Here is a 23254-nt window from a genome sequence, read left to right as displayed (position 1 = left end):
GCAGCTACAGGGTGTCGTTGATGGCAATTCGAAGTTCCTTTGCTTACTATGTCACCTCCATGATGAACTGGACCTGATCTGCGATATTGTGCCTTCACCCCCCACAGCTGTACAGATTTTTCTCCCACAATCTGTCTGCTTCCCAACATAAAAGTCCATGATATTTACCGACCACAAGCCACTGCTATACGCTTTCCATAACCCAGGCAAGGACTCATCCCCAAGATGTTTTCAGCATATGGACCTCATATGTCAGTTTATGAACGACAATACATTATGTCAGAGGGGCAAACAACATAGTCGCCAATTTTCTATCTCATGTGTCAGTTTTATCTTCACAACTGGACCTTTGTGAACTCCCTAAATTGCAAACAGAGGATATTAAACTCACCACATTGCACTCTGATATTAAAACGAGACTCGAACTTCAGTTACGGATACTTCCTGGGCTTTCTTCACGCATCTGGTGCGGCATTTCAACAGGATGCATATGTCCAGTGATTTCTGCACCTCTTCGCCGGGACATTTTTAATAGTATCCACGACATGGCACATGGTAGTATACAGGCCACCACATATCTGGTATCTGAATGTTTCGTTTGTCCCGGGTGATAAAACAATGTCGCAGTTGGGCATGAGCATATGTGGCTTGTCAGCACGCAAAAGCAGGATGTCATGCGGAGCCCGCCATGGGTACATTCAATGTGGCAAAACGAGGATTTCAGCACATACATATTGATATCATCAGGCCCTTGCCACCCTCGAGCCCCTTCCATTACATACTGTCTGCCATTGACAGGTTTACCTTCTGGGTAGAGGTAATTCCTCTCACTACTATCACAGCTGATGCAGTGGCCTGAGCCATTTTATTAATGTGGATCTTGCACTTTGGCTGCCCAGTTTCTATCACCACTGACCAGAGCTGCCAGTTTGAGTCCACCCTCTTCCGAAAGCTTTGCGAACTGTGTGGGATGAAACGATTTAGGACTACAGCATACCACCGCAAGATCCATGGGCTTGTTGAACTCTGGCACCAAATGCTTAAAACTTCCCTGATGTGCCACAGAGGTGAGTGGGCCGACACCTTACCATGGATAATGTTAGGCATTCGGGCCATGAACAAAGAGAACCTTGGCATGTCCCTGTCAGAAGTACTGTACGGAGAAACCCTCACACTCCCAGTAGAGCTAGTCGAGCCTTCACTTCCTCCAGGTCAAAACTGTGACTTGACATTTGTCAGGCATGTTAAGGAACTAATCACTAACATTTGCATGCCTCCTCCTCAACCACACTTGCTTCCTCTCATATTTCTGCATAAGTTCTCGGCATTGTGCACTCACATCATGGTGTGCGATGACACCGTCTGACCGGCACTCAGACCTCCATACTCAGGCCCGCACAGAGCCATAAGGCAGTGTACCAACACGTTCGAAGTGCTCATTAATGGCACACTTCATACGGTATCTGTCTGCCGCCTCAAACCAGTGTGGTCTCTGGGAGAACTGCCCAATACTCCACCCAGTCGGGCCCCGCCCCCTTGCTACACCCGCCTCCATGGGTGCATGACGCCCATTCCCGCATGTGTGATGCTACCCACTCCCAGTCATGTGACAGTGCTTCAGGTGCATGTGACATTCCCCTGCAGAGTGACGCGTGTGATGACTCCCCCTAGGCAGACCACCACCTCTCCCCTGGTAGGATTTAGTGATGTATCAGAGGCCAGCCTTGGAACGTGTGATGTCGTCAATGATGACTCGTGTGGAGATTCTGTCAACCTGTATACGGAAGTGGTAGTGAATGTCAACACAGATGTTATTTGCAGGTCTTAAGTGGTTTTTGTTATGCATCCAAATAATGGATGTGTCTTCTACAAATAAGCCAGCTAACCCAATGACAATTTAACCCACATTCACCTTCTCCAATCTGTCCTCCTGTCTGTTGGTACTGACCCATCAACAGTTAAAGTCCTACATAATGCAACAGGCATTCAGGTTGGTCCACTACCACAGCTCCTCACAACCCACCGTCCCCTTCCCAGATCCCTTGACTGCTTTACTAGGATTCATCTGGTCAGGCAGGACCATGCACCCCCCTCGCTGACTCAAAGACTTCAGTTACTAATGTAATGTAATGTAAGGTATGGTTTCAGTTTAAACACCCTCTCCCCCCCCCCCCCCAGGTGTTTCCTTTACATGTATGCCCCAATATTTGTTATGTGCTCCACACTCCATGCTCTATGGGGAAGGGGGGGGGGGGGGGGGGGGGAGCTAATGTGGCGACTATTGACCAAGTCGCACATAATATCTTGGTTTGGCAAGCTCTTTGAGACCAGTCTGTGGCCACACATGAAACAGTACACACTTGCACCAAGAATCGAGAATATATGTAACTGTATATGTGTGCTTCTGAGTAATAAAATAGTGCTCATTACATGTGGTATATTGTACATCATTGGATCCAGCAATCCTACAACACTAAACCCATATACTGCTTGTTTATCTGTAAAAGTTTAAGTGAGCAGTAGAAGTTTAACTAAGAAGGAAAAATTACAGTTTCATATAATTGTAAATTCTCATTTAATCACACTATCAAAGAGAATTTTGATAGATAAAAAGTGGGAAGAAGTTGTATCTTGTGCCAAAAATCTGCTGTTAAAGGATTACAAAAATTGTCAGGGCATTGCATCTTTTGGTGCTATCTAAATCAAAATATTGAAACGTAATATGAAACTGATAGCACCTCCTTGAGGTACCTTTGTAGCCAGTCAATGAGTCAATTTGTTTTTTCTGGAAGTCCCATATTTCTCTTCACATATTTTTAAAACATGGACAAAGCTTATAATACAATGCTGAATAACTTTGCTGTACTACATTTTAATAACTGGTCAGTTTGATTTCTGTATAGGGCTGCCTACGGCGAAACCTACTCACAAACTCAATTCTGGGAACAGCATAGTCATAACTAGTTGTCAGTTTACAGAAAGCAGCCTGTCATTGTATAACCTGAGATGTCCCATATTCCTGAAGGCAAACCTTCATCAGAAATGAATGAACAATGATATCATTATAGATGTTGTTAGCTTGAGAGCAGGTTAGAAAGAAATGAAAAGCTGACTGTCTTCTCCAAAATCAAACTAGCTTTCCTGCAAGATATGAATGGTGGTATTAAAACTAGCATATGTGGTTTTGCAAGTGCAAGGGATAGTTTTCAAAAGTATCTCCCTCTCTCTCTGCTTTTTTTTTTTTAATAAAAAATAAGAGATTCCATACCTCAATCACCACAAATGGAAATCTTGATTGCTATGTTGTTTTATGTTAAAAACCCTATTCCTCAGGAACAGGCTCACATATAAGTTGAAATTTATGTCACGTACTGAGGTCTATGGACTCTTGGTGGTGTAAAAAATCGAAGCTTTTAATTCAATGGAATCAAAAGATATGGCCATTTTGTCACACATTTTAATACTTGCACAAACTCACTCATAAAACCCATAGGGTACTTCTCATTGGAATCATGAAACCCGGCAAAAAGTAAGTTTCACAGTACAACCAAAAACTGTAAAACTGTAAATTTGTAATTATATCATACGAAAAAAATTGTTGTCATTTGTTATCTGACTGTTGTCTGTCTGTCTGTTATTACCCCTTTTCCTCAGTATTGGGTTGGTGCATCACATTGAAATTAATGTCACATGCTGAAGTCTATGGTCCTTTGGTGAGACAAAAAATTAGAGCTTCAATGTCAATGGAGTCAAAAGATGTGGCCATTTAAGTCATATATTTTGATACTCGCAAAGTCACTCATCAAAACCTATAGGGACTTCCCATTGGTCTAGAATAATGAAATTTGGCAAATAGGAAGGTTGTACAGTACAACCAAAGAAAAAAAAATCTGAATACTGTAAATTTGAAAATATATCACAAAAAGGACATTTGTTATCTGACATCAAACTTGAAATTAAAATGATCAGTAGTTCTATATTCAGGTTGACTGGATCACTGTGGCAGAGTCAAACATCAGGCAAGAAATGACTTTATTGCTCACATGACATGTTTTGGAATTAGTCCAGGAGCGATTACTGTACATAGGTATGACTTTCAAGCTGTATTTTAAACAAACACTTGTAGACTAATGTAACAAAAATGTGTTTCACATAAAACTGGAAATTCCATACCTCTGTTCAATAATCACCCTGGATATCTGACAATGGATTAATTTTGAAACATGTCATTTGAGTAATAATGTCATTCCTTGCTGATGTTTGAATTTTACTGTTGTGAACCAGTCAGCCTGAATGGAGAACTACTGATTACTATAATAATGGGCTCCTGCCTCCAGAATTGTATTACATCATATTTATATTACTGAAATTGAAACAGTCTCCAAAATTTTGTACCCTGGGACCAATATCTTGCTAGTATCAATATCGATAGTTGGAGAAAATGGTCAAGGTTCTTAATTCCCCGCATGGATGAATTGTCTGCAAACGTAATTAAGTTTGTGCAGAACCCTCACTGCTCAAGTGCCACTTGCACGTGGCCAATTTTTTTTATTCTAGAGGGTGATAAAGAGTGCTGATGAGGCAAAAAAGTTGTAGAGGAATCTGGATTGAACAAGCTGAGGGAGGTGGGGTGATTAAGTCCTAGTGTGATTTTAATCATCAAAATTTCTTTAGCAATTTTACAGATATACAAAAAGAGCAATATTTCTTTGAAACAAACTGGCAATAACTAATGAAGCAGTAGTGATAGAAAACTTTTGCAGTCACTTGTCTTGTGATGTGTTTGTCAATAGAAAAATAAGCACACTACTCAAAAAAAATTATTCACTTCCAGGAGATGACACATAAATACCCTGTTACACTGTTTGTAGCTGTGACTGTGACTGATCTCAGTTCAATGAAGAAGAGGATCCCAACGATTTCTTCAGACATGCTATATGCAGTTGAAGCCACTCATTGATGATTAGACAAGGTGCAACAGAGTGCTGGAATGTATGCATGCAGCCGTGTGTAGTGTTTCTAGCATTTTTAGACTTAGAGAAAGCTTTTGACAATGTTGACTGAAATACTCTCTTTCAAATTCTGAAGGTGACAGGGGTAAAATATAGGGAGCAAAAGGCTATTTACAATTTGTATAGAAACCAAATGACAGTTATAGGAGTTGAGGGCCATGAAAGGGAAGCAGTGGTAGGGAAGGGAGTGAGACAGGGTTGTAGCCTCTCCTCAATGTTATTCAATCTGTATATTGAGCAAGAAGTGAAGGAAACAAAAGAAAAATTTGGAGTAGGTATTAAAATCCATGGAGAAGAAATAAAAACTTTGAGGTTCACCGATGACATTGTCAGAGACAGCAAAGGTCTTGGAAGAGCAGTTGAATGGAATGGATAGTGTCTTGAAAGGAGGATATAAGATGAACATCAACAAAAGCAAAATGAGGGTAATGGAATGTAGTCGAATTAAGTCGGGTGATGCTGAGGGTATTAGATTAGGAAATGAGACACTTAAAGTAGTAAAGGGGTTTTGCTATTTGGGGAGCAAAATAACTTATGATGGTCGAAGTAGAGAGGATATAAAATGTAGACTGGCAATGGCAAGGAAAGCGTATCTGAAGAAGAGAAATTTGTTAACATTGAGTATAGATTTAAGTGTCAGGAAGTCGTTTCTGAAAGTATTTGTATGGAGTGTAGCCATGTATGGAAGTGAAACATGGATGATAAATAGTTTAGACAAGAAGAGAATAGAAGCTTTCGAAATGTGGTGCTACAGAAGAATGCTGAAGATTAGATGGGTAGATCACATAACTAATGAGGAGGTGTTGAATAGGATTGGGGAGAAGAGAAGTTTGTGGCACAGCTTGACTAGAAAAAGGGATTGGTTGGCAGGACATGTTCTGAGGTATCAAGGGGTCCCCAATTTAGTATTGGAGGGCAGCGTGGAGGGTAAAAATCATAGAGGGAGACCAAGAGATGAACACACCAAGCAGATTCAGAAGGATGTAGGTTTCAGTAGGTACTGAGAGATGAAGAAGCTTGCACAGGATAGTGTAGCATGGAGAGCTGCATCAAACCAATCTCAGGACTGAAGACCACAAGAACAACAACGCTGTTGGAGGATGGGAGTGTACACAGCATACTCATCATGAGGATATAGAAGTAGGGCAACAACTGGTTATTAAGAACATGGAAATAAAATATCCTGGTACATGTTTACAGTAACATGAATGAGTGGTTGCAAATCATGATACAAAAAGAAACACCAAAACGTCACAGATCCACATTTGGCCTGGATCATACCCTCTACACATTAGGTTAAATGCCTCTTTGTGCTATCAGTGCACTCGGTGCTTTGCAAAATTTTAAAATATACTGGTGATGTGAGGGAGGATAAGATTACAACATGAAGTTACCTACACTTCTGACATGTACTGCCATTTCCTGAGCATTTTGGATACTTACAGAGTGACATAATTTTTGACTTTATTTTATTTTTTCATGAAGAAATTTATTCAGGTGTTAAGGAGTTAAAGGAAATTAAAATTGACTTTGAAAAGAAATTTAATAACTTGAGAATATTTCTGCTACAGGCACAGAAATGTTGGAGATTGTAAACACACTGAATTGGCAAAAAAACTGTTATAGGCATGTGTATTAAAATGCCTATATAAACTCTATGAACAGAAGATTTTACAAACTTCAAACACAAAAATTTTAGGTGTCTGGCTAGACGAGTATCTAAAGTGGGATAAACATATTGAAATGCTCAATAAAAAGCTAAGTAAGTGTTGCTACATACTCAGAATGCTGAAAAACTGCTGCAGTGAAAAACCAGTGATATGTGGTTATTATGCTCTTATGGTGCCTTATTTTGGGGTAATTCAAGTCTGACAAACCGGTCATTCATTGTTAAAAAATGAGCATTAAGAATAATGAAAGGGGCTGCACCAAGAGAGCCCTGAAGGGAAATTTTCAAAGAATTTCAAATAATGTCGCTTCCATCTTTCTATATCTATGAAAGTATCTGCTGTTTCAAATCTCACCTCCAATTTTCTTCTTTAAATAGTGAGTGCTATGACTACCCAACAAGACACAAGAATTATTTCCCCAGAGAAACACACAAAACAGCCCAATATCACAAAAATACAATATATCACCCCAAAATCCTTTTTATTGCTCTTCCCTTAAGCATCAAAAAGAAAAGTTTTACATTTTTAAAAATGAGCTTAAAAATGTTATTACGAGAATGTTTTTACAGAGTTACAGAGTACATGGATTTTCAGAACATAGTGACATAGTGGTCAATGATAATGATAATTCATATTTGAACAAATGTATGAAAGTAGTCTGCCTGTACACACTATAATTAATTAATTATTGCTTTTTCTGTTATTCATAGTGGTCAATGATAATGATAAGTCATATATGAAAAACAAATATATGAAAATAGTATGCACTATAAATAATTAATTATTGTTTGTTTTGTTATTCTCTACTATACACTGTGCGAGATAATTATTTATACATGTTTTACCACCTTAGGCCTATGTTATTAGTTTACTGTATAATTACAATCTCATATGATGTAACATGACAACTCCTATATCATTGCATATGATAAAATTGATGCTCAATAAATAACAAATAACAAGACAACAAGTGTGTGGTGCAGTTGTTAGATTGATTGCTGCTGCTACAATGGCAGGTTATCAAAATTTAAATGAGTCTGAACGTGGTGCTATAGTTGGCCCATAAGTGGTGGGACAGAGCATCTCCCAGGTAGCGATGAAGTGGGGATTTTCCTGTAAGACCATTTCATGAGTGTACTGTGAATATCAGGAATCTGGTGAAACATCAGATGTCTGACATCGCTGAGGCCAGAAAACGATCCTGCAAGAATGGGACCAACAATGACTGAAGAGAATTGTTCAGTGTGAGAGAATTGTAACCCTTCCACAAATTGCTGCAGATTTCAATGCTGGACCATCAACAAGTGTCAGCAAGTGAATCTTTCAACAAAACATTGATAAGGGCTTTCAGAGCCCAAGGCTCACTTGTGTACCCTTGATGAGTGCACAACACAAAACTTTGCTCCTTGTTTGGACCCATCAACGCTGACATTGGACTGTTGTTGACTGGAAACATGTTGCTTGGTCGGATGAGTCTCGTTTCAAATTGTATCGAGCAGATGGACACGTATGGGTATGTAGACAACCTCATGAATCCATGGACCCTGCATGTCAGCAGGGGACTGTTCAAGCTGGTGGAGGCTCTGTAATGGTGTGGAGCATGTACAGTTGAAATGATACGGGACCCCTGGTATGTTTAGATATGACTCTGACAGGTGACAAATACGTAAGCATACTGTCTGATCACCGGACAGGTGTACCAATTTCATTGGCTCTTTCATTGGCTCTTCAGTGTTGCATCGGAAGATGAACACACAATCATGAATGGACAAAATCTTGTATATATTATCATCATAAAGCTGCCATTTGCATAACAGATTGCATTAATCGATTGCAAATCACTGAACTGTATGGGGTTCCTTATCATATTCTAGTGTCACTGAAGTCATGCTCAGTACCACATTCAAAATGAGTGAGAAGAAATAGAACTCTTTTTAATAAAATCATTTTGGGTACTAGGTGAAATCAGTGTGGAACACTAAAACAGTTAAAATACCAATGTTGTGAACAACCTTGCAGTATTCCACTTCATGGCAGGTTTATCATCTCGAAGAGGACCACCACAAAGTCAGTGGAAACTTTGGCATTTCAATTGTTTTAGCATTTCATAATGATGTTGCCTAATACCCAGAATTATTGTATTCAGATTTACAGTGGCCATGGGAGCCTATGAACATTAAATTGATTACCATTGGCAGACAAAACATATGTCTTCTGTCTCACTTCTTGCAGAGATTTTGAGGAGGACAGGGAAAAGGGATGTGTGGTATGTGCTGCTGGGAAAGGCACGACATGAAGGAAGTAAGGTCTTCCTTATTCCTGCAGTGCTGCCAGCAAGGAGATAGAGTTATGCAAGGGGGTATTGAGAAGTCAAGAGAAGCAATGTAACATGCCAACAGATGACAGTGCTAGGCTGCACACATAGGATTTGGGAGCACCTATATTCACAAATCAGTATGCCAAGAGACAGTGTCCTGTTTATATAAGGAGCTGTGCAGCTGGGGCTATTCTGACCGTGTTTGTTACCAAACCTGCAATTTGTATAAATAGCAAGTTAAAATAATGAGTGACTGTGAAATTTTATGTGAACTGGAGAATTGCACCTCAGAGAGACTTGACACAATTTGAAAAAATTTACAGTGTTGCTCAACAATTCAAGTGAGATGTTTTGAGTGGCACATGCAATTCAAGAGTGGTGCAACATCACTGGAAGGCGATGAGAGATCACAACGACCTGCCACAAACAAAACACCAGAAAATATTGAAACCAATCAGTAACTCATGGAGAATGATCGTTAGCAAACAATCCACAAAGTTGTTGTCAATGTAGTGTATTCTATGGAACACTGCAGGCAATCCTTAAGTGATTTCCACATGCATCATGTTTCTGCGACGCTTGGCCCCAGGAATGGGAGGAACAACACATCCAAGTGTGCCAAAAGCCATTGCAGTATGCTGTGGATGATCCATTCTTCATTTCAAGGTTCATTGTGGATGATGAAATATGGGTATATCTCTTGAGACAAAGCGACAGTCTTCACAACGGGAGAGCCAACCATTTCCATTACAGAAGAATGTAAGGCAACTACAAATGCTTGCTCATTGTCATTTTCAACACTTGTAGCATTGTTCTACATCTAGGTTTTAAGGCGTCTGGGGGAGGACATTCAGTGTAAGCAGTCTGATTTGTGGTGCACAAAAAACTTGTTACTCCATGACAACAATGCACTCTGTCACCAGAAACAAGATTATGAAACTTCTGCACCCACACTGCTCACCAGATTTAGGTCATGTAGACTTCAACATTATCCCAAAGCTAAATATCCAGATCAAATGTTGCTGTTATGCTACCACTGCAAAGATCCAGTGCAAATTGCAGAATATGCTAGACATTCTTCGAAAAGAAGACATCCAGGGCACATCTCAGCAATGGCAGAAACTCTGGGAACACTGTATTGCTGTATAAGGTGACTATTTTGAAGTTGATTGTGTGTAAACATACATTCATAAATTACTTTCTCATAAACAGAGCTAGTCTCAGAACTTCCAGTACCCTCTCATGTTTTGTATATTGTGTTTATAACATATAAAGGTTGATTATAGTAGGAGAATTTCAAGTGTGGGAACAATAAACAAAACTGAGGAAAGGCAACCAGTAACCAGTAGCTCATTGGTGTTTAGTGCATAGAAACATATAACGACTCAGAGATGTACATTCTAAATTATTTATGATGGAAAAAGGAGCAGTATCTCAAAATCTGGTAACATATCTGTCCTTTGGTGTATTTTTGTGTGTCACACACCAGGTATAGGTGATTCCCATTCCTAATTTTTTTTCATTTGAAATGCTCCAACTTTTGCCAAAGGAAAACTCTGATGAATGTAGAGGCAAAGTAGAAATACACAGATAGTATTTTCCTCTTATTGTCACACTTTTTATTCCTAATGTACCATCAGCATTAAGTAACCATGCAGATTTTAGTAATTTATTAAAATCTTGGAGAGCATTAACTTTCTGTAAGTAGCCATTCTTGGCTTTCTTGAACCTTAGAATATCAAAACATACCTTAAGTTTAGAGTTGGGGAAGGATTTCTTCTCTGGCATCACATTCTGCAGTGTTGAACCAGAATAGTTCTGAGGCATAAATGTATAGCTTCTCAATTACTAGTGCAATAAAGAGGATGATAGCTTTGTGTATCCGACTCACTATATGTATTTTGAAAAAATGCTGTTGACATGAAAACAATGTTCCAGTATGAGAGAGCTATATGAGAGGTGTGGGTGACAGATGTCTCAAATATGTCACACACCAATTTTTCACTTCCAACCACATCCTTGAATTTTTACAGGGAAAAGAGTTTTTTTTTGTAGATATGTTTGAATTATTTTCCCCAGTTACTTTTTGAATCTATAAAATATTTAAAATTTGAGACATTACATTTCTGTATCCTAAAATAGACATATAAGAGATTTTGAATGTATTATTAATTACAACAGAGTACATTGTATGATGACAAATTAAAAGAGAGTCAAACAATTTCTGATATGTTTAATAAGATTTGAATTTTTGTGATGTGTGGTAAGTAAGGTTGTATCAGTATTACAATGTATGACAAAATGCAGTTAATAATTGATATCAATTTAAAAGAGCAGGCTGAGGTATGATCGTTGTAGGACATCAATACTAATTTGTATTAAGGAAAGATAATGCCTATGTCTGACCGAAACAGGTTGTGTACTGTTATTAATGCAGATTTTTTTCAAGTAAAACAAATAGTTAAGTACCAAAAGGGTTACAGTGAAATTATATACTTAGAAAATGTAATGTTAGTGTCATTATGTTTTTATTTTCTAAAGCTTATAATGTTTGCTCAACAATGTCTAGAACAGTTGCAATGGTATTTTTACTCAGTTGGAAACTAAACTGTTTCATGTTTCTTAAAGTAGCTACTAAGTTGAATCTGACAGTATCTGGTCATCCACTGATGTTAATATAAACAAAAAATGCTTTTTATGCAAGCAACAGGGTAGCTTACTTCAAGGAAATTAATTTGTTATATTTGCTAACATAAATTTTACTTTTATTCACGAAATTAATCAACAGCTATTGCCATAGCATATAATTTGTTGATGTAAAACTGTAGGAGCAAAGGAGACTGCTCGCTGAATAGCAGAAGCCTTGTCATCAACAGGCATGTACAAAACAAAATGTCATAGCTTTCAGAGTAAATCATTTCCAGGCTTGCATTGTACATCCAGTCAGGTCTATGTTGAGAGTCTCTCTCTCTCTCTCTCTCTCTCTCTCTCTCTCTCTCTCTCTCTCTCTCTCTGTGTGTGTGTGTGTGTGTGTGTGTGTGTGAGTATTTGAACTTGACAAAAAATTTATTCCAAAAGCTAGCATGCTTTCTTTCTTTTGTGTGTGTGTGCCTACTCTTTTGTATGGACCTGCCAACTCAATGCTTCTGGTATTTGGTTAGGGTTTTCCTTCATTCCTAAATTATGTATATTATAATTTATGCAACATAGGACACAGTTAAATTTCTATTAAATTTAAAGCCACGTGAAAGCAATACTATATTTGGATGAGGGCTTCTAAATTATAATCACTGTAATTCAGAATACACATAACTTCTTGTTATGTATGATGGTTTGGTATGTAGAACCAGCAAAATTGATCTTTTCTTCTTTTCATTCTTTTACAATACAGAAAGAGGAAAATTCCTTGCCCTTGATCTTGGAGGTACTAATTTTCGTGTTCTTGTTATTCACTTGTCTGAGAAGCACTTTGACATGAAAGCCAAGATATTTGCAATACCACAAAAAATTATGGTGGGAACTGGAACACAGGTTTGTTGGTAATGCATCACTGATAATATAGTAGTTTGATTATAGCAGAACATTCTGCAGTGTAGTTAAATTTTGATTCCGATAGCCTACTACCAAACAATTCTACTGTTATGTTTAAACTGATTCTTATGTTTTCTTGCAGCTGTTTGATCATATAGCTGAATGTCTAGTAGCATTTGTTAAGGAGCATCAATTACACACAGAAGTGCTGCCTTTAGGATTTACATTCAGCTTTCCATTAATGCAGAAAGGACTATCTGTAGGAATTCTTGAAAGGTGGACTAAAGGCTTCAACTGCTCAGGTGTTATTGGACAAGATGTAGTTCAGCTGCTGAGAGATGCACTGGACAAAAAACCGGTAATATAGTATCAGAATCTTAACAATAAATTTTATTCTTCTAGAGAACCTGTCCTCACTCCTATAGATCAACCCTATCTCTAAAACTCGTATTATTTGGTTCCCTTCTCCTCAGTTAACCATCTTACATGAATCAACTTCCGCCTCCCTGATGCTGCCTTAAGAACATGTTCACATTTAACCATCCATTCCCCAAAATTGTCTTCACTTTTATAGATGCCAAAAAGCATCACTCTTTTACAGTTTTGTTACTTATGGATATCGCAGCTGTAATGATAAGCAGTCTCTCTCCAAATACCAGGGAGGCCTTGTAAAGGCTACTTACTTAGTTCAGTGCTCCATAAGTCACTTCATGTGACAAAACTTAATTCTGTAGAACTATGACAATTGGTGGAGATGTTAAGTTGCAGACAGGCACTTCAAAAAGATCACTACACAGGTAGCTTTCAGCTAAAAGACTTTCTTCTGAATTAGACAACATTCACACACACATTCATGCAAACTCAATTCACACACACATGACAATTGTCTGTGGCTGTTGAGGTCAGACTGTACAGCAGAGCATGATGGGAGAATCAGTCTGGGTGGTGAGGGTAAGGAGGAGGCTAGGGCAGGAAGGGGGAGGAACAGCAGCATAAGGGTGGGGAATGATGATGATGTCGGGAGGTTAGATAGTGGGTAGTTGGGGCAGAGGGATGAGGGAGGGGGGGGGGGGGGGGGGCAGAAAAGGAAAGAAATAAAAAAGACTGTGGAATGCTTTGATGGAGTAGTAGTAGTGCTGGAGTGGGAACAGGAAATGGGATGGTGGGCGAAGGACAATGACTAATCAAGGTTGAGGCCAGGAGCATTCCGAGAACATAGAGTATATTGCAGGGAGAGAAAATATTGTCATTATTTCATCATGGATTTTCCATTATGTGGAACTAGTCAGCTTACTGAGTATTAACATAATGATTATTTAAACATGGCTGCTTGCTGACCATTTACAGTGCTTTTCATACAACAGAAAGCAATCTTTACCTTCATAGCACAAGTTAGTGTGTAACACTTATGCACTAGATAAGAACTAGTTTCTAAATAAATATTCATCTATGGAATAGGAATCACCCAGAAGCAGGCCGAGATCAATGGAGAAGAAGAGGGGCGGGTGGGTTGGGGGGGGGGGGGGGGGGGGTATCTGCCTTGGGCGGCAATTTCAGGGGCACCAAATTCATATTCATGAAGAAAAAAACCTTGTTTCACAAAGTCCATAGTATACAGCACACATTGGCCTGTCAGCTATTCATATGATTTTGAAACACATTTTGGAACACATTCTAAGTTGATTTCTGAATGAATCATAAGTTGATTTTTGAATGAATGTACAGGGTGGTCCATTGATAGTGATCAGGCCCAATATCTCTCAAAATAAGCATCAAATGAAAAAACTACAAAGAACAAAACTCGTCTAGCTTGAATGGTGAAACCAGATGGCACTATGGTTGGCCCACTAGATGGTGCTGCGATAGGTCAAACGGATATCAACTGTGTGTTTTTTTTAATAATAGAAACCCCCATTTTTTTATTACATATTCATGTAGTACGTAAAGAAATATTAATGTTTTAGTTGGGCCACTTTTATCGCGTTGTGATAGATGGCGCTGCAATAGTCACAAACGTATAAGTATGTCGCATCACGTAACATTCCACCAGTGCAGACAGTATTTGCTTCATGATACATTACCCGTGTTAAAATGGACCATTTACTAACTGCGGAAAAGGTCAATACATGGGTGTTTTCTTTTTTTTTTTTTTATTTGTGGGTGGGTGGGGGGGGGGGGCTCCCGTTGGGTAGAACGTTCGCCTGGTGCAAGTCTTTCGATTTGATGCCACTTTGGCGACTTGCGCATCGATGGGGATGAAATGATGATAGTTAGGACAACACAACACCCAGTCCCTGAGCGGAGAAAACCTCCGACCCAGCCGGGAATCGAACCCGGGCCCTTAGGATTGACAGTCTGTCGCACTGACCACTCAGCTACTGGAGCTATGTGTTGACGTATGGCTATTGTGATCAAAATGACCAACAGGCATATGCTATGTATGCTGCTCGGTATCCTGGACGACATCATCCAAGTGTCCGGACCGTTCCCCAGATAGTTATGTTATTTAAGGAAACAGGAAGTGTTCAGTCACATATGAAATGTCAACCACGACCTGCAACAAATGATGATGTCCAAGTAGGTGCTGTCATGGCTAATCCACACATCAGTAGCAGACAAATTGTGTGAGAATCAGGAATCTCAAAAACGTCGGTGTTGAGAATGCTACATCAACATCGATTGCACCTGTACCATATTTCTATGCACCAGGAATTGCATGGTGGCGACTTTAAATGTTGTGTACAGTTCTGTCACTGGGCACGAGAAATTACAGGATGATGACAGATTTTTTGCATGCGTTCTATTTAGTGACGACGCGTCATCAACAACAATGGCAACGTAAACTGGCATAATATGCACTACTGGGCAATGGAAAATCCACGATGGCTGCAACAAGTGGAACATCAGTGACCTTGGCGGGTTAATATATGGTGCGGCATTATAGGAGGAAGGATAATTGGCTCCCATTTTATCGATGGGAATCTAAATGGTGCAATGTATGCTGATTTGCTACGAAATGTTCTACCGATGTTACTACAAGATGTTTCACTGCATGACAGAATGGTGATGTACTTCCAACAAGATGGATGTCCGGCACATAGTTCACGTGTGGTTGAAATGGGATTGAATTGCATATTTCATGACAGGTGGATTGCTCATCTAAGCACCATACCATGGCCCGCACTTTCACCAGATCTGATGTCCCAGGATTTCTTTCTGTGGGAAAGTTGAAGATATTTGCTATTGTGATCCACCAACAATACCTGACAACATGCATCAGTGCACTGTCAATGCATGTGCAGACATTACGGAAGGCGAACTACTCACTGTTGAGAGGAATGTCGTTACACGTATTTTCAAATGCATTGAGGTTGATGGACATCATTTTGAGCATTTATTGCATTAATGTGGTATTTACAGGTAATCAAGCTGTAACATCATACGTTCTCAGAAATAATGAGTTCACAAAGGTACATGTATCGAACAACTGAAATAAAATGTTCAAACATACCTACGTTCTGTATTTTAATTTAACCAACTGTTACCAATGTTCATCTAAAATCGTGAGCCATAAGTTTGTGACTATTACAGTGCCATCTATCACAAAGCGAAAAAAGTGGTCCAACTAAAACATTCATATTTCTTTACATACTACACGAATATGTAATAAAAAATGGGGGTTCTTATTTCAAAAAACGCAGTTGATATCTGTTTGACCTATGGCAACACCATCTAGCGGGCCAACCATAGCGGCATCTGGTCTCCCCCTTCAAGATAGACAATTTTTGTTCTTTGTAGCTTTTTCATTTGATGCTTATTTCGTGAGATATTTGGGCCTGGTCATGATCAATGGACCACCCTGTATGGTGAACATGATGTCTCTGCCAGGGGAATCCCCACTGCATCTAGAAAGAAAAAACTTTCCCACAGTCCAAAGGGGATGGGGCTATAATGAGCTGAGCTGAATAAATCCGAATGGGTGAATACCAATTGCTGTCTGTTTGTATGGTTGACTGGTTGTGTGAATGATAAGCACTGTTATAATTGTTAGCAAAATCCATAGATTGAAACTACCAGAGTGTAAATAAATGACTAACAGGAATAACATGTAAGAAAGGTTACATATTCTAAGTGTATCCAAGAAAATGAAATTTTGACAGACAATTTTTGCCAGATCGCTACAGTACTAAGGGCCAGTTGTACTGTCCCCACTTAGCAGCTGCTTAAGGTTTATTCTTTGAATAGTGTGGAAAATGCATTGTATGAACACTTACTAATGCCTAAACAGAGAATAAATAACACTTACTAATGCCTAAACAGAGAATAAATCTGGGATAACTAAACTGGTAATTCCAACAGAGTTAGTGAAGTTAACTTTTTTGTTTTGACAGTGGCAGGAATAGTTAAAAAATTAGTTATGACATGATTGTTTGTTAGAATGAGGAAAGAGGAGAAACTCAGACATCTCAGAAATTATATGGAAGAACTTTGTTTAAAAATTTCGTACTACTACTTTTCAGTCTCATGCTTGAGAGTTTAGAGTTTATGAATGCAATGTGAAACTGTTTCCTAATGTACAACTTTTTGCTTGTAACAGGCTTAATAGGGGTGCTTTGTGAATTATATTCTGTTGTATGCTTTATCTAAATGAGGTAGATACAAATGACCATTTGTGCCAAGACAGTCTTGCTTATTTGGTGTGTGTTACAATAGCTGCAATATCAGAAAGGCCGGTTGGACTTCATGTAGCAGACAGTGACAAAATAGGTGTAATCAGATCAAGAAACCACACCAATCTTGGATACTATTCGTATTAACAGATTTTTCAGTATTATACAATGACATTCTGATTTTTCATGTAGCACAACATTTGACGAACTTTGATGAGGTAATAGATTCTTTTGCAGAAAGGAAAGCACACCGTGTAAAGCTGTAGCAAGATTAGAGAGAAAAAAAACTGCTGGAATCTAAGGATTGAAGAAATGTCTACTGTCCCGCTTGTCACTTGTCTTTACTAGTTTTATGTTTCCTGTATTTGATTTTATGTCACACTAAAGAGAAAGTCATTAGCTAGTAGGCAATAAAAAGTGCAGATTTTCTGAAGAGTTCCTTTTCTCCCGGTTACAGGTAATCCCATCCAGTATTAATTGTGAGTATTTTTTAAGGAGGGTAGGATGTCAAGTCAGCTGATTGGAAGCGGGCACCACAGGACATTTTAATTTCCAGTGCCTGGAATATACATTCAATGGCTTCCATTACAAAACATATAGCTTGAATTCCACAGAGCAAAATACAGTGACGTGTGATAGAAGAATGCTGTGAAGAGGTGTGGCACCGCACTTTGGGACACTTGAGACTAAATAATATGTCTTAAATTTCCCTGAATACATATGTTTTATGTATCAAACTCCACCGAGAGATGAGCACTACAAAATGAATATATTTTTGAAAACATGATTTTTTTTTTTAATTTTTGACATCCTACCTCAAACTCTTGGGGGAGGGGGTTGGTCATTTTATTCCCTGGTTCAGAAGTATTATACATCCACAGCTGCCTAGAAGGGCCAATATCAACTTACATTCAGAGTTAACTTTGCTCTGTGACAGACATTTAATACCATTAAGTGAACATCGAAGATTTTGGTAGCAGCTTTATTCATCCCTTTCTGACCTAAAGTCTGTTTTAAGGAAGTGTAATGATGATCACTTTTTCTTCTAACATTGCAATTATGGATATTATTATACATTTGGAAATTCTAATAGATTGTTTACAACAAATTTCATGATAGAAAATGTTTGCAGTAACACTTCTGTTAAAATATGTAACTCCTTAAACAGTTGTCGACAATATGATCAAGGATGAACATAGCATATTATTTTGATGACACAATTTTGTGAAATGAAGAATTTTGTTCTTAAAGATGAGTTGCTCAGAAAACAATCCCACATGACATTTCTAAATAACTATAAGCAATGTTAGTGAATATACTTTTTAGTCGCTCTGCAGGACTTGCAATAACGTGAAGTGCAAACATGGCTGAACTGTGTTTAAGATGTAAAATGTGTTTTTTTTTTGTGATGTACATGATTGTTATTATGTACAACCAAAATCTCTGAAGAACTCTGCTTTGCTTACTAACTCCTGCTCAATGTTTAATTTAATGGCTGCTGTTGTACTCCTTGATACTGTGTGCCTTTAAAATTAAGGGGGAGACCATTTTCAGAAAGCCAGTCAACAATCCTTTTAAACACATTACAGTATTTACAGCTTTCTCTGTTGCTGTTTGTCTGTTGGAACAGATTATAATACTTGTATCATCTGAAGAAAGAACTAATTCACTAGAAGTACATTAATGAAAGATTATTAACATGTATGAGAAATAACAGGGAACCAAGTATTGAACATTGTGGAGCTCCATTAATGATTCTCTACCACTCAGAACAGTGTCCCCTGTCAGCAGTTAGTGGATTATGGAGTAGAACACACTGCACTCTTTTTGTTAAATATAATGTGAGATATTTATTAGCATTAATTCTATAAAGCCTTAGTTTTTGTATCAAAATATTGTGATTTACTCCATCAAATGCATTGGCTAAGACATTTAATTCTTGTATAATCTACCAAGAGAGCGACAATCCAGGAATGACGGGTGAATCTGTACATAGCAATCTTTCTCAAATCCAAGTTTTGCTTTACTAAGTGTATTGTTACTACCAAGATAAGACACTGTTGTAGATTATTCTTATAAAATAATACATTAAACTGCAATGAAGCTTTCCTGCTGCTGTGACAGTATTATGATCTACGGACCATTAAGCTGAACGTGTGTTGTGGGCCTCACCAGTGAAAATAATGTGACAACTAACCTGTAAAAATAGAATTTTAGAACAATTTTCAGATTAAAAATCTATAATGCTGCATTTTTAGGTTTATTGTTTTATTCTGTCAAATTTTTATTAATGCCACTGAGTTTAAAAATGATATTTTACTTCAAACAACTTTGTTGGATGAATACATATTATACTTACATTTAATTCTTATACAATACTTAAATGAATGCAAGTTTTGAATAATCTTACTGGCTAATTGGTTTGCACTTTCACTTGATACTAACAAAACTAACTATACTGTATTCATAGCTTATTTCTCTTAAAATGTCACTTTCAGTAGTGACCTTAGAATACCCAGCTGAAATGCTCATGATAGTCACCTTAACATTAGTATGACATCTTGAGTTGATAAGCTGTCTTCTGCTTTGTCTACAATAGCTTCTTAATGAATCAAGTTATGTGAATGGTTTTCCATTGATTGAAGAGCTTAAGGGCTTTTAAAACAATATAAATAAATAAACAAAGTAAATAAATTTATGCATCTCATATTAGATGGTATGAGGTACAGAAGAAATCTACTTTCCACAACACTGAATATACTTCGAGCTCCTAATCAAGCATGCTTTTTAAAGTCTTAGTGATTTTGACTACTGAAGTCCCATGTGTGTGACTGAGCACCACAGGGTATTTCATGCTAGGGTGTGTGGAGTTTGAGAGGTAAATGCACATCTATTTCACATATACTGTCCACCAAAAAATTCAGCTAAATAAGGCTGTAAAATAAACATGTCTCTAATCTTGTACAATTAAAAGTGGGCCTGCAACACAGAATGCGTTTTTTTAAAAAAACTTTTTTTTTATTTTAAGTTTTCAGTGTGTGTGTCCCTTTGTGGTGTAGGCCCTTAGGCTACTGCTTAAATAGTGTGTACATAAATGTGGCCCTGTAGTCATGATCCACCCAATGATCGGTTGACTCAATTTTTTTATTTTTTTCATTGCATTCTTTAGAGATTTAAAAGTAAGAACTTCAGGGTGAAACAATCTAAGAAATACATTAACAGAGTGAATTAGGTATTACAAACTGAATTAACAATTAACTGTTATTAAATGGCAGTAAACTATTTGTGCTTGCATAAACTAAATTTGTTGTTGTTATTGTTGTGGTCTTCAGTCCAAGGACTTGTTTGATGTGGCTCTCTATGCTAGTGTATCCTGTGCAGGCCTCTTGATTCTTTGTGATTACCACAACCTACATCCGTTTGAACCTGCATACTGTATTCAAGCCTTGGTCTTCCTCTACAATTTCACGTCCCCTCCTCCCACTTCCCACCACTGCCAAATTGACAATTTCTTGATACCTTCTATCAGTTTGTGGCATATATTTATTTTTTCCACAATTTGATTCAGTAACTCCTCATTTGTTATTTGATTTAGACATCTAATCATCAACATTCATCTATGTCATCACATTTCAAAAGGATTGTAGATTGTATTTTATTGGTCCTGTTGTCTACATAGCAGCTTATGCATAAGACATTGGACAAGTCAAGTTATAAATATACAGGCTGAAAGTAATTTCAGGGCATACATATTTAAGCTTACAATAATACACTTTACATGTAAGTAAGTATTTATATAACACATTTCATAAATTTAAATATTCTTCAATGGAGTAAAAGCAGTGATGCTGTAAATATGACTTTAGAGATTTTCCAAATGTATTGACGTCAGTGGTGGTGGTGGTTAGCGTTTAACGTCCCGTCGACAACGAGGTCATTAGAGACGGAGCGCAAGCTCGGGTTAGGGAAGGATTGGGAAGGAAATCAGCCGTGCCCTTTCAAAGGAACCATCCCAGCATTTGCCTGAAACGATTTAGGGAAATCACCGAAAACCTAAATCAGGATGGCCGGAGACGGGATTGAACCGTCGTCCTCCCGAATGCGAGTCCAGTGTGCTAACTACTGCGTATTGACCTCAGTGATAGCTTTTACGTTTTCAGGAAGTTTGTTATAAAGCTTAACTCTCATGTGAAAAGTACCTTTTTGGCACAGTGCTGTGCTGATTTGAGTCATATGTAAGTTTCTGTTTTGTCTGGTAAAGTGCTCATGTATATCACAGTTTTTTTGTAGTCTCTGGTCCTTGCCTATTACATTTAATTTAAAGAACAAAAGGGTTTCCATAATGTATACACATGGTAATGGGGGAATACCAGATGTCTGCAACTTGCTGCCATGATGTTTCAGTGCAGTCTTCTGGCCATCTTCATCTGAATACTGACAGGAAAGGCCCTGAGCTCATGTATGACCCTGTTGGCACATGTGAGGAGTGTTCAGTTGGGGTTGCCCATGTGTTGTTTGCCTGCAACTCTGTGAGCTGTGTCACATACCCCCACATGACTTCTGTGCTGAAAGCTGGATTCATCGATATCAGATCAATTGTTTTCGCTTGGCAAATGACACTGATTATGCAGAGCATAAAGTTTTTCTATGATGGGATTCCATGCAGAATTTAGCCATAAACCACTGCCTCGATTAATAAGGGACTCAGACAATCATATTTGCACTGATTCATTGATGATGAAGTCCAAAACTTCGACATATGGGCCATGGTTTTCATTTGGTCATATCCAGTTGTCCATATTTCCTTCTGAAGGAGACTTTTTATAAACATTGAAACCATTGGCTGTTTACTATCCCTACTAGAAAATGCTATAAACATATGATTGCCTTTCTTCAAACCTAAGTATTATGATAAGCCGTAGGGTCAATAAGCCTTGCATATACTTACATTTCTCTGGAACACAAAGTGATGTTCCTAGAAGTTGGCTTTTACGTTTCTCTATTCTTCTGTAAATAATTTGTGCCAGTATTTTGAAATCAAGAATTATTAAACTGATGGTTAAGTAGTATTCACATCTGTCACCACCTGCCATCTTTGAAATTCCTTCTGAAGTTTGAGGATATTCTGCCTGTCTCATATATCTTGCACACTAGCTGAAATAATTTAGTCATTGGTAGTTCTCTCAAGGAATTCAGTAGTTCTGCTGCTGTGAAAGCAGCTGCTGCTTTCTCCATTATATTAAATAACTGCTGTTTACTTTGTATTGCTAGCTTAATTTTTGCACACTGCACTTTTTACACAGTTTAACACACTGCAATGATATTTCTCATAACAAAGTATATTTCGGGTGTCCTATATAGATGTAGGCCTGTGAGTCATGAGAATTGATGCCTATCAATCAGCTGACAGTAATTTGCTTCTTGAATATAGATCATTTGCAGAAACAGTTAATAATGTGTTTTGTTAATTTCCTCCTCGATTTAGTGAGATTCCTGATTTTTTTTGTTTGTACTAGATGGGAGGTAGTTAAAGAGTTTTGCCCTACAATAAAAGCCACATTCTGAATCCTAGACAAGGAGGCATTGCGTTACATTAATTTTATTTCACAAATCATTTGGAGAAAGGTCTGCAGGATGGGGAAAAAAGGCAAAGACATACATTTAATTTAACTGCAATAGCGTGAAATGACTTAATGTTCCATTTGATTGTTCTATTACAGTGCCAGCACTGATTTCAAAACAACCCAGAGCTTTAATTTTAAGAGTTTCTGTTCAAATACTTGAGAACACTGAACTCTCCAAATTCTGTCTTAAATTCCAATACTTTACTATATCTACGAGACTTTTTAAGCTCTTATCAGAAAACCAATTTTTTAAAAATTCTCTTCGCAGTTTATTTTAGAACTAACATCAGATATAATTCATACAACTCACTTTACCCCAAAATGACTCCACTAATGAATGGAAATATGTAGACTTAATGGATTCCTCAATTTTTAAATCATCTATACCATTAATAATGTATATTGAAAATGCAAAAGATTTGAAGTCAAT

General features: G+C 37.9%; 1 protein-coding gene across 1 annotated transcript in view; it reads left to right on the top strand.

The window, feature by feature from the left end:
* The window catches only part of LOC126267035 (hexokinase type 2-like), a 183867-nt gene that overhangs the window by 28430 nt on the left and 132183 nt on the right, over nucleotides 1–23254 (top strand). The window contains exons 3-4 of the mRNA XM_049971821.1: nucleotides 12391–12530; nucleotides 12673–12888. Coding sequence (XP_049827778.1) covers nucleotides 12391–12530; nucleotides 12673–12888 — 356 coding nt within the window. The remainder of the gene's footprint in view (nucleotides 1–12390; nucleotides 12531–12672; nucleotides 12889–23254) is intronic.

Source organism: Schistocerca gregaria, chromosome 4 (assembly GCF_023897955.1).
Source record: "Schistocerca gregaria isolate iqSchGreg1 chromosome 4, iqSchGreg1.2, whole genome shotgun sequence".
Classification (NCBI taxonomy): domain Eukaryota; kingdom Metazoa; phylum Arthropoda; class Insecta; order Orthoptera; family Acrididae; genus Schistocerca; species Schistocerca gregaria.
The sequence above is the reverse complement of the archived record's forward strand: the minus strand, read 5'-3'. Positions and strand labels throughout refer to the sequence as shown.